The following is a 13,705-nucleotide window of genomic DNA, read 5'->3' on the forward strand; positions in this document are numbered from 1 at the left end:
TGGTAAATAGCAGAGGTGACTTTAAAACTCAGGTTTTGGTTGACAGTACAGGCTCTTAACACTGCACTGATAGCCTCAAGAATAATATGATATGTTGCATTTGAGGACATTTAATGTCTCTTCAGAGACTGAAATTCGATCATTTTAATATGTAACTATATTTTGCACACATGTCAATGCTTTGCTCTTATTATTTCAACATTCTAGTATTGAAAAATCCTCATTCATTCATCCTGTAAAATGTTTGATCCTTAGCAGTAGTTTTTTTTCCTTAGAAAAAGGGTTGATATATTTCTTGGTTTAATTGATGGCATGAAATGTTTTGATTGTGGCCTTAATGGCTTTACCCCACTACTTGCTAGAGGAAAATAATTTCCTGCCTCATTAACCATGGTTTGTAACTGATCTGACAGAAACTTGAGTCCTGTACCATTGAAATAATGCTTGGAGAATCCATTGGGTTTTTGTTTACTTCTTTGTTTTCCAGTAAAGGGGGGCTTTTGAAAACCAAAATTTAGAGAAATGCTTCTGTTATTTTGAAATATTTAATCACATTTCTTGGGGGTTGGAGGGAACAGTCATGTTTTATCTGAATAATTTGCTGGAGTCGTAGTGAAGAAAGGGCCAGAGTTGCAGGTCTTGGGTCTAGAGCTGAAGAGCCTGGAAAGGAAGGGCAGTAAAAGTGTCCAGAGAACAGGGTGTTCATGGCTTTGTTTGCTTTTGCTCCAGGGCCTGAGGTCACCCTGGCAGATGGGTCACTTGTATTGCAAGCATTCATACTGGCCTCAGGGACAGTCATGAGGTCACTGGCAAATTGCAGGAACAGTTCCCTTCTTTACACATAGCCTATGTCCCTGATCCTTGTTCCACCTATTCCTGTCTCTGCAGCTGACCCCAATTCTGACTGTGTCTAGGGAAATGGGCTGATGAAGACCTCCTTCTGCGATTTTCTGTCCTCCTGATCAGTGACATACACATCACACAGCAGAGAGGAACCACATCTCCCAAGCTTACAGTAGGCACCCCCCATCTGTGGAGATAAGTTCCAAAATCCCCCATTGGATATCTGAAACCATGAGTAAAACCAAACCCTGTACTACGTTTATTCATATATATGCATACCTGTGATAAAGTTGAATTTACAAGTTAGGCGCATGAAAAGATTAACAACAATATCTACTAATAAAATAGAACAATTATAATAATGTACTGTAATAAAAGTTATTTGGATGTGGTTTCTCTCTCTTAAATATCTTACCATACTGTACCCACCTTTCTTCCTGTGGTGATGTGAGATGGTCAGATAGAGCCATGCATACCTACGGACCACTTTATGCCAAGAGGAGAAGCTGGCATGAGAGTGTCTGTGAACGTCTAGGATGTGTTTGTGTTTCTTGGGTCATGAACAACTGATGGAGTCAGCCTCGAGATAAATAGGGCCCATGACTCATTGCCAGCATCTGTACATGGTGAATCACGGTTGCCGAAGCAGAGTAGACTCTAAAGTGCACAGATATAAGGCATGCCCTTGCTTGGATTTGAAGAGGATATTTCAGATCGTTAGAAATATATTCCATCTATGCTTCAGGAAAATTGCAAAAAAGAATCAAGAAACTAGTTACATGTGTCTTGCAATTCTTTTTTTTCAAATGAGTTTTTGTGTTTACAGCTAAGTTCATTTTTTTGTATTGTCCAGACAGATGCTAGTATTCACATGGCCTTATAATATAAAGACCACTAAAAAGGGATTGAAATAGACATTTTGGGGAGGAAAAGAGGGTCCCCTTTAAATATCATACTGAGCAGTATAGATTTGGCAAATTTAGATACTTGTATTGACTTTAGTAATTTTTGAAAACTATTCAAAATGTTTTATTTCAAAGATGTGCATTCTTGATTGTGGTTTCACAGTGTGAAAGAATTAAAGTCACCTAAAAATTTGAAACATAAAATGTGTGATAGAAAGAACATTGGGCTCTTGCATCAGATAAACTTGAGTTCAAATTCTGGTGCCACTACTTTCTACCGGTGTGATCCTGAGCATGCTGTGTATTCTCTCTGAACCTCAATTTCCTCATCTATAAAGTGTGGAAAATAATATGTATGTCAATGTGTCATTTTAAAGATTTAAGGAGATAATATATATATGACCCACCATGCATAGAAAGTTTCATTCAGTAAGTATTCAGTAAAAGCTGGTGCCCATTAATCATTTTCTGCTGTAGAACCCTAGGGTAAATTTTATATTTTATATATTATATTTCTTATAAATTAGACTTAGAAAGAATCTGAAGTTGCACAATTAAATTAATTGCAAAACATGCAAAAGGAAGTAGAGTAGTATGCTTGCTCTGTTCTCAATAGCAATGAGACGTTTCTTTTCCCTATAAGCTCTTTTCTAGTTGTAAGAAATGTCAAGCTACCAAAATGAATTCAAGAAAAAGGAACTAAATTGTGAGGATCCAGATCATTGAATTCGGTTTCCTGTGGATTGCCATGTAAAATGCCAAGGCCATTTTGATTTTGATTTTTTTGTTTTTCAGGAGCAACATTTTCTATTTCCTCTCTGCCTCTCTCTGTGATGTGCACTCCATTCTTTCATTACTGACTACTTTTCCTTGCTTACTCATCTTGTGTGTGCTCCAAATTGGCTATGATCCCCTATACTACTTTGTGGCTTCCATGATACCATTGACCAGATGCCTCCAGCAGGATCCCTACTTAATTCATCACAACCCAGCTAACAATTTCTGAGCAACTTTTCCAGACCCTTTAAGTCTCTGTTGATTTCTGTCTGTTCTACTAAGTGGACACTTAATGTACTTTAAATTTCTGTGCACAGGCTCTGCCTTCTCATTTAGATCTTAAACTCCTTGAGGACAGGGCTGTGTTTTCTTCCCTCAGCAATCCTAACACCTGAGACGATGCTTTGCATGTAATGAGAAATCATTAATTTGTTGGTTCAATGAAATTAAGTCTTTCTGTTGGGTGGGCCCTGTAGGAGATAATAAAATCCTGAGCATTCATTGTTTACTATAATTAAGTCTGTTTCCAGGAGTGTGCCACAGATATGATTTTGTCAGGTCCTACTGTTCCTGAGATCATCTTTGTCCCTAACTTTCATCTCTTTTTCTTCTGTTTGTACCATGATTGGTAAATCTTTTGATTTCTGGCTGCCATTTGAACTCATTTCTGCCAGGTTTCTCACTGAAATTTGACTTGTTCACACTCCCAAGCTTGATTTCATAGCTTTTTCTAAAATGAATATGGCTTATGCACCATTTCACTCATTCATTCATCAAGTATTTGTTGAGAAACTACAATGTTCCAGGCGCCTTTTCAGGCAATGGGAATATAGCAGTGAACAAAACAGGCAGAAAGCCCCACTTTTATGTTATCACATACTTTCAGCCTGAGAAATTTCCTTTAATATTTCTTGGACTGGATCTGTAGGCAACAAGTTTTCTCTTTTTTTTTTTTTTAAATCTTTATTTTACCTTCATTTTTATTTATTTATTTATTTATTTGTCCTTTTTGTGACCGGTAAGGGGATCGCAACCCTTGGCTCGGTGTCGCCCGCACCACGCTCAGCCAGTGAGCACACTGGCCATCCCTATAAAGGATCCAAACCCGTGGCAGGAGCGTGCTGCGCTCCCACCACCACACTCTCCTGAGTGCGCCATGGGGCCGGCCCTTTACCTTCATTTTTAAAGGATGTCTTTACTGTATGTAAACTTCTAAGTTGACATTTTATTTCTTCTCCTGTCTTAATGATTCCATTTTCTTCTGGCTTGCATTGTTTCTGACAAAAAGTCTATGAAATATTTATCTGGCTGCTTTTAATATTTCTGTCTTTACTACTGATTTTCAGCAATTTGATTGTGATGTATATTTGTTTGGATTACATGAGAGTGTGGGTGCATTGTGTGCATGTGTACTATGTATCCTGCTTGGGCTTCATTGATGTGTGTCATCAATTTGTAAAATGCTTGGCCTTTGTTTCTTTAAATATGTATTTTTTTTAAACCCCTTCAACTCTCCTTCTGGTTCTTCAGTTGTATGTAGGTTAGACTAGTGGAATTTTTTTTTTTTTTGTATTTTTCAGTTCTAGGAGTTTTGCTTTCATTATACTATTCTTTCCTCATCATGCTCCTGCTTGTCTTTTAATTTTTAAGTTTAATTTTTATTCATTGCTGCTAATTCCATTTTCTCTATTATTTATGAGAGTGTTTTTTATTGTCTGTTATTCTCTGGCTAATGGGTCATGTTTTCTGGCTTCTTTGCATGTCTAATACCTTTGATTGGATGATGGATTTTACATTATTGCTTGATTTTTTTTCTTCCTTTTAAAAGTGTTGAACTGTTATAGGTGTCGGGAGAAATCACCCTCAGAGACAGATATGGAAAAGGAAAAAAAACTTTATTGCCGGCTGCCGGGACCGTACCAGCCAATTCAGAGTGCGGCCCTGAGCTGTTTTTACTTTCAGTTTTTAAAGCTGCAAGCGCGGCAACTCGGTCACCTGATCACTGCACTAGGAGTTGTTAGCCAATGCAAGCAAGCCAACAGTACATAAGCTAATTTTGCAGTTAGCATGGCTCCTCCCAGCCCCTCCCACATTTTCCCATCTGGGTTTTTCCCACCTGAGTTTATATAAAATGGAGGGGTTATCTTAAATGGCGTCGGTCCTGCTCTCGGAAAAAGGACATTACTTCAGAACCTTGTTTGAGCAGAAAGTTAAGTTACTTGCATATCAGCTCAATTTTTTTGAGGCTTGCTGTAAACTTTGTTAGGGCAGTCTGGATTAGACTATACATGAGGACAAGTTTAGCCCTACATTGAAGCTGGACTCCTGTGGGATTTCTCACTCAATGCCAAACATTGTTCAGGTCCTGTGTGACTTCTCAGAATTGCTCAGCCTACAGTTCCCTGGTGGCTTATTGCCCAGCCTCATGGAAAGTTACCCTCTGCATGCACAGCTTAATATTCAGTAGAATCTCAAGGGTATTCCTGTACAGATTCCAGGAACTCCTTACAGCAAGTCACCACCATGAGGTTATTCATATCACATATTCTAGTCACCTCAGCCTCTCTAAATTCTAATCTCTGCCTCATCAGCTCAGCAAGACAGCTATTCTTTGCTTGTGTTGAGGTCTAGTTAATACATCTAGGCAGAAATATGAATCAATAATTGTGGGGCTGTAGTAGAGGGTTCCCCAAAACTACCTTCTATTTCAGTGATTTACCAGAAAGACTCACAGAACTCAGAAAGCTGTTAGACTCATGATTATGGTTTATTAGAGCGAAAGGATACAAATTAAAATCATCAAAGGAAAAAGGCACATAAGGTCCAGGAGGAACAAGGAGTTAATTTGCAGTTGTCTTCTTTCCACAGAGTTGTACAGAGAGCACTTATTTCTCCCAGCAACAATGTGTGACAATTGCCAACCATGGAAGCTCAACCAAGATTTGGTGTTCAGGGTTTTCACTGGGGGTCAGTTACATAAGCATGTCTAACTACCCATGTGGCTGACTTTCATTACTGTCTTCAGCTTCTTCAGAGGTCAGACTGATACCGTGAGGCACAAATTTCCCACCAGTGATCACATTGTTAACACACACTATCTGTATGGCACAAGGCCCAGAGTAAACACAAACACTCTTATAAAGCAAGTTATTACAGAGGCTTAGAGGTTATCTCCCAGGTGCTGGTCGAGGGACAAACTTTTCTTTGGAATGTGCAGGATTTAGACAATAGACTGTTTACTGTACCAGAGCTAATCTTGTTTATTTTCTTTCTCTCAAGGACCAAGCCCTGTGCCGTGAGAACAGTTGCATTCAGTATTTTTTCTTGAGTTTTAGTTGTTTATAGTGAGAATAATAAGGTCCCAGTTACTCCAATATAACCAGAAATTATAGTCAAATAACTTTAAAAACTTTTTGTAAAATGTTGTTTATTTCATTCTTACCACTTCCTTTCTACATTTATATGTTTGAATATATTTTGTAATGTGCCTACTATTAATCAAAATATACAAAAACATTATAATATGTAAATGACCCATACATAACTATATACACATATTTGAGGAACTTTTTTTATATTCAATGAATGAGCCCCAATCAAAGTAGTTTGGAGGCTACTGAATTTGACAACCACTTATTTGCATCTTTTATATAAAGAGCACTATGGGAGTTACAAAGATAAATGAAAACGATTCTTGTTATCATAGACATCCTGTAGCAGTTCTGTTTTATTTGTTTTCAAGAAAAAAACATGTACACAAATATAATGATAAATAAAGACAGACTGTGAATAGTGCTGCAGAGGAAGGTAAAAATAATATGACAATAATATGACAATATGACCAGAAGAACACTTCTGATTTTGAGGACCAGAAAAAGCTTCATGGGGAAAGTAGCATTTTTGAACTATTTAAAAACTGATTAAGATTGTTTGCAGGAACTATTATTGCATGTGAAAGGTGCTGTGCAGGCTAAAATTGTGAGGGAGAATTTTGGACCATTTGAAATAAAGTAAAACAATCAATTTTGCTACAGCAAATGGTATACTAGGTGATAAAGCTGAAAGAGTCGTGGAGAGCTTTAAATGCCTGGGTAAGGAGTAGGGACATGAGAACAATGATAATATTTGAAAAGAGAACTGTAAGAGCTAAGTTTTGGATTCATGAGAAACCATCTATAACTTTTTTATTGTTCCTCTATGTACCTTTTTTGACTGACTGCAATAAAGCTTTCTCTTATTTTCAGAATTTTATTATGATGTGCTTAGCTGTGGTTTCCTTTTTCTTTTTCCTATTTGATGTTCATTGTGCTTTAAGGTTCTTAGGTTGATGTTTGGAAAAGGTTGGAAATTTGGAAAATGTTGACCATTGTTTATTTCAATATTATTCTGTGTCATTCTCTTTCTCCTGCTTTTTGATAATATTCCCCAGGTTACTTATTCTAAATTCAATTTCACCCCCAACCTTTTATTTCTTTGCTTCAGTTTGAATAATTTTTATAAGCTCAGCCTCAGATTTACTGGTCCTTTCTTTTTCAGTTTCCAATCTGCTGTTAAGTCCTCCCAAAGAATATTTTTTATTTAATGCATTGTAACTTTCATTCCAGAAGTTTCACTTGGTCCTTTTTTAAGAGTTTCCATTTCTTATGCTGTCTATAGATATATAAATATATCTCTTATATATACATGTTATATACTCACACATACTATATATTATAATATAGTGTATATCATATGTATGTCACATGTATATAAAACTCATATATATGCATATATCCGTATGTCTAATAGATATGCATGTTCCTGTGTGTGTATCTTTTTCTGTAAATTATTTAATATATTCACATTTGTTTTGTTTTGTTTTGTTTTAACATTTACTTGTAGATATTTGTGGGGCACAGTGTGTTGTTTTACTATGTGCATAGACTGCACAGTGATTCACTTAAGGTAAATAGCATAGCTTTTTTCCCATTACTCCACCATTTCTCCTCCCCTAACTCCCCTCCCCTCCCAGCCACTAGTAACCATTATTCTACTCTCTACTTCTATGAGGACCACTTTTTATTTCTATTTTTAGATTCCACATATGAATGAGATCATGCCCTGTTTTCCTTTTTCTGCCTGATTTACTTCACTTAACGTGATGGTTTCCAATTCCATCCATGTTGCTGCAAATGATAGGATTTAATTTCTTTTTATAGCTGAATAATATTCTATTGTGCATATATACCACAGTTTTTTTATCCATTCATCTGTTGATGGGCATTCAGCTTGATTCCATTTCTTGGCTATTATGAATAGTGTTGCGATGAACATGGGAGTGCAGGTGTCTTTTTAATATACTAATTTCATTTCATTTGGGTATATACCCATAGCAGGATAGCTGTATCATAAGGTAGATCTATTTTTAGTTCTCCGAGGAACCTCCATACAGTTTTCGACAATGGCTGTACCAATTTACATTCTCATCAATGATGTAGGAGAGTTTCCTTTTCTCCCCATCCTCAACAATATTTGTTATGTTCTGTCCTGTTCATAATAGCCATTCTAACTGGAATGAGGTGATATCTCAGTGTGGTTTTAATTTGTATTTCCTGATGATTAGTAATTTTGAGCATTTCTTCATGTGCTTGTTGGCCATTTGTATGTCATCTCTTGAGATATGTCTGTTCAGATTCTTTGCCCATTTTTTAATTGGGTTATTTGTTTTCTTGCTGTTAAGTTGAGTTCCTTATATATTCTGGATATTAGCCCCTTGTCTGATATGTGGTTGACAAACACTTTCTCCCATTCTGTAGTTTATCTCTTCATTTTGTTGATAGTGTCCCTTGCTGTACAGAAGCTTTTCAGTTTGATGTAGTCCCATTTGTGTATTTTTGTTTTAGTTGCCTGTGCCTTTGTAGTCTTACTCAAAAAAGCATTTGTTTTAAAATCCAAATGCTAATTCCAAAACCTGGGTCATATACAGGTCTATTGTGTTTTCTCTCCACCAAGAGTCACATTTTCCTGCTTCTTCTTATGTCTCAAAATATTTATAGTATTCTGAACACTATATACAAAAAAATCAGGAGAGAATGAAGCATAATATTTCTGTTTTATTTCCCAAAGAGTGTAAGCTCTTTCCTCTGTCTGGCAGGTTAGGTGATGGTCTGATCATTCAGACCTCTCCTAGAGTTGCACTGGACTATAAATAGCCCACTGCCAACCTCCAGAACACCCACTGTTTTGATAATTCAGTATTTGAACTGAAAAGGCATCGACTGAAGTTTCAGATATTCTTAGTTACTTGTTGTACGTGTAACTTTGGTAATTCACTCAGTTCTAGTAGTTTTGGGGTTTTTTGGATGGATTTCTCAAAATTTTCTTCATAAAAAGTTGTCATCTATGAATTAAAGATTTCTAATTCTAAGCTTTACCTCTTTTATTTATTTATTTTTGTCGTGTACTAGGATTGCCAGTAAAATGTGGTGTTGAAGTGGGAAAAGCAGACACCTTTGCCTTGCTTCTAAAATAATTCAATATTTCATCATTAAACATAATATAAGCTGTCATTTTTCCAAAATGGTTCTTTATCAGATGTAGGAAAATACTTCTTTTCCTGATTTGCCAAGAATTTGGCAATACATGAATGGATGGTGAATATGGTCAGATAGTTTTTTTGCACACTTGGAAATAATATTCTGTTAATGCATTGAATGACATTAATTTCCAAATGCTAAACCAATTTTACATTGCTGGTATAAACCATATTTGGTCATGATATATTTTTATTTTTATTGCTGGATTGGACTTTATAATATTTTGTTAAATTGTATTTTTTTCATCTGTATTTATAAGAAATATAGATCTATAATTTTCTTTTGCTGAAATTGTCTTTGCCAGATTTTTGGTCAGAGTAGTTCTGGTCTCCTACAGTGTAGTGAAAAGTGTTCCCTCCTATTTTCTTCTGAAAGTATTTGTAAAAGATTGTCATTATTTTTTCTTAAATGTTTGCTAGCATTCACTAATTAAACCATATTGCCCTGGGATTTTCTTTTTTGAAAAATGTTTAATTATGAAGTTAGTTTCTTTAATTGATATAGGACCATTAAGATTTTTTATTTTTTATTGCACCAGGTTTTATAAGTGTGTCTTTCAAGAAATTTGCTGATTTTGTCTGTTATTGAATTCATTGGCATAATATTGTTCATAGTATTCCCTTATTATCCTTTTAATATCTCTAATGATCATCTTTGAGATTTGTAAATCTTCTCTGTATGTAAATATATTTCCAATTTTAATGATTTCTGCTTTGTTTCCTTCTACTTACTTTCTGTTTAATTTGCTTTTCTTTCTCTAGCTTCTTAAGGTAGAAAATTAGATCACAAAAAGATTTCTCCTTTTCTAACATAATCATTTAAGGGCATAAGTTTCTCACTAATCACTACTTTATTTGTATACCACAAGATTTGATTTGATGTATTTTCATTTTCATTTCATTCTAAAATTTTTTATATTCACTTGTGATTTTTTCTTTGACTCATATATTATTTAGAAGTATGGTGTTTAATTTTCAAATACTGAAGATTTTTTATGTATCTTATTACCATTGCTTTCTAAATTAATTCATTGTGGTCATATTTCATATGCTGTAATATTTTAATCTTTTAATTTTAAAATTTGTCAATATTTATTTTATATAATCCTTTTGATGGACATTCCATGCACACTTGAAAATAATGTGTATTCTGTAATCCCTGATGTTAGTGTCTTGTAACTGTCAATTAGGTCACATTGGTGATACTACTGTTCAAATCTTATGTATACACTTTCAAATTTTTTTATCTACTTTTTTCTATTTATTACTGTGAAAATCATGTGACAAAAGGTTCAACTATGATTATGGACTTGCTGTTTCTTCCTGTAATTCTGCCAGTTTTTGTTTTATGTATTTTGAAGCTCTGATTGTAGGAATATGCACATTAGGGTTGTATGTCTTCCTGAAGGATTTATTATCATCACTTTCTAATTCGTCTCTTTATATATACTAATACTATTCATTTGAGGCCTATTTTTGTGAATAACTTTATTATGTTTATTACTTGCAAAGTATATCATTTTGTATTCTGTTACCCTCAACCTGTTTGTGCCTTATCACTGTTCAGGTTCCAGGAAGCAGAGACTGAGATGGAGATTTGTATGCAGGAGTTTATTTGGGTTGTGCTGTCAGTATCAATTCCTTTTGGGGGATGAAGGAAGTGGGGTGGGACTGAGAGACAATTGCAGCAAAGGTCTGTGGTGCAATTACAACAAAGGTCTCAGCTGGGCTTATAGGGGGCCCTGGACTACAGGCAAAAGGATATAGTCTTTATTTCCCTGCATTGACTAGTCAGTGGATGAGGGCTGCCCCCCAAAAGGGTGTGATTTTGGGCAAAGTGACTCTCTTTAGCTGAGGGGGCAAGTCCTGGAAAGGAACTCAGTTGAGAGCTGCCAGTTGGTAACACTCCCAGCAGCTGTAGGAGTGAGCTCTTCAGTCTCGGAGCTGGATGTCTGGGCAGTACACTGTAGTATCACAGTGTGCTTATATTTAAAGGGCTTCTCTTTTACATCCCCTGTAGTTAGGTCTTGGTTGTATGTTCCAATCTGACAGTCAATGGCTTTTCACTGGAATGTTTAGTCCATTGATATTTAATGCAATTATTGCTGTGGTTGGCATTTGAGTGTGCCATCTTCCTGTGCGTTTTCCATTTTTCACATATGGTCTTTGTTTCTTTCTCTTTTCCTGGCTTCTTTGGAGTTAATAATTTTTTTTAAAATTTCATTTTAATTATCCTGTTGTCTTTTTGTTATATCTGTTGGTATTTTTCTTATTAACATTTAATGCTAGGGATTATTTTATGCACCCTAAACTTACCTCTGCTCCAAGTTTAATATAACACCTTGTGCCAAATGAAAGAACCTTAAAAACATGAATTTCACCCCACCATCCTTTGTGTTGTTGTCATCATATATTTTATTTCCACACCATAGTATAAATCCCACAATACAATGTAATTACTTTTGCTTCAGTAGGCTATCTTTCATGAATTAGGAGAAAAATGAAAGACAATCTTTTGTATTTACCCATGTATTTACATTTGTCAATCTTCATTCCTTTGTGTAGATCTGAATTTTCATCTGGTATCCTTCCCTTGAACTGAAGATCTTCCTTCATTATTTTTTATAGTTCAAGTCACTGGTGACAAATTCTCCCAAATTTTATCTTTTGTTTTCTTTTGTAAAAACTTTCGGCTGCTGTGCAATTCTACTGTTACATAAAGTTTCCTTTTCAGAAGAGGGCAAGCCTTTCAAGAATCCTAGTTGTATTTTGGGTTTCAATTCTAGCACACTTCTGGAACAAACACAAGTCAAAGTCTTCTAATCCTAAATGGCTATTAAAAGTGTTACAACTCAAGCTCACAGGCCTTGGGCTCATTTTTCAGCTCCCTGGGTCAACAAGGTCAGCTGGACACTTCTGCTCTGGTTTGAATTCACACTTTATTTCTGGCTACTGGTTTCTTCCTCATTGGTGGCAGAGAATGTCAAATTTTGGGAGTTAAATGTATCAGCATTTTTACTTCTTTATAACAGAGGTGATTAGTTTAGGAGGTTGGGTATCCATATCAACTTAAACTGCCACGATGGTAGAATCTTCTTTTTTCCTTACATTATTATATGGAATAGTTTTAGGATTACGAATAACAAATAAATTATGAGACCTAACTTACTGTGGAAGCTTTTCTTATTTATATTTTTGTTTTTAATGGACCAACACGTTCAACCTTTTTAACTAAGAAGTCTCCGCTACTGATTTCAATTCTTCTTATTGTGAAATAACACATGTGCTCAGTAGAATAGTATATGTAATTTATTAAAAAATAATTGCTGACATTTCAACTTTTGCTCTGCTGCTTCCTGCTTTAACAGGTCTATGGAAATGCAGGACCTGGCAAGTCCTCATACTCTTGTTGGAGGCAGTGATGCTCCTGGTGGCTCCAAACTGGATAAATCTAACCTCAGCAGTACATCAGTGACTACAAATGGTACAGGAGGTGAGAGTACTACCCTGAAGATACCCAGAATCACATTTCAGTGTTCGCTTTAATTTCACATGTTCGGAATCTGCTGATAAATATCTTAATAACAATAACAAAATTAGTGTTATGTCCAAGGAATATATATTATTATAATATTAATATGTTATTGATTATTTTTATTGATTTTCCTGTATTTTTTTTTCCTTCTCCATAACTGCAAACATTCACAGAATAGATAACCCTAAGCAACATTTTGAGGGCTTTGAGTGAGGCTTCCTTTTTGTGTTTGCCTTTGTAAATATTCCAAAAAATATATAGAAATTGTGGTCCAAGGATTTGCATCCTGATATTATCCTCCAAAATATATATAATGTATTACAGGTATGCAATATATTACATATACTCTCCTCTCTTTGGTTTTATTTTGAATTGTAAAAATAAGTTTACCCAAAAACTTTTCTTAAAAAATTTTTTTAGTGGATTTGGAAATACAAAAATATTCATATCTGCTGCATTTTCTTTTCAAAGAGAATAATAACTAATATTTATTTCAAAAGGAATTGCATGTTTTCCAGATACTTTCTCATTTGATTAGCCCATAATAATGCCACAGCATATGGCAACAATAACAGCTCTTATTTCAAATATTCTGCTTTATTGTTTTTCTAAAATGTATTCAACTTGTCAGAAAATATTTTATATTGGAATATGTATATATAGAGATACTATAAATATATACACATATATGATATATGAGCTGCATTTTAAATTATTCACAATCATTTTGAAATTTTGTACATCTAATCTAGTCAATAAATTAAACATAAAATGAAATTTGTTTTAACTTATAAACTATTCATATTACCAGATATCAGCATTTGCCACATCATATTTTCTTTTAAATTTTAAGTAAATGTCAATGAAATTGATACACCTCTTACCATTTATTTTTGAATAACTGTGCAATCTAAAATTTTTCTTTGTAAAGTTGTGTGCATTGCAACTTACCTGTATTTAATAATGTTTTACACCAAACCCTTTGTAGATTAACATTTCCCTCGTTTATAATGTTTATTTGTCTCTAAACATGCATCTATAATTTCAGCTAATTAATTATGGAATTTCAAA

General features: G+C 34.8%; 1 protein-coding gene across 2 annotated transcripts in view; it reads left to right on the forward strand.

Annotated features, from left to right (window-relative positions):
• EYA4 (EYA transcriptional coactivator and phosphatase 4) overlaps positions 1 to 13,705 on the forward strand; it is a 254,223-nt gene that overhangs the window by 174,023 nt on the left and 66,495 nt on the right. For both annotated transcript variants that reach the window (XM_008567174.1, XM_008567175.1), the window contains exon 4: positions 12,468 to 12,592. In XM_008567174.1, the coding sequence (XP_008565396.1) occupies positions 12,468 to 12,592 (125 nt within the window). The remainder of the gene's footprint in view (positions 1 to 12,467; positions 12,593 to 13,705) is intronic.

This window comes from Galeopterus variegatus, unplaced genomic scaffold (assembly GCF_000696425.1).
Source record: "Galeopterus variegatus unplaced genomic scaffold, G_variegatus-3.0.2 Scaffold301, whole genome shotgun sequence".
In the NCBI taxonomy this organism is placed as follows: domain Eukaryota; kingdom Metazoa; phylum Chordata; class Mammalia; order Dermoptera; family Cynocephalidae; genus Galeopterus; species Galeopterus variegatus.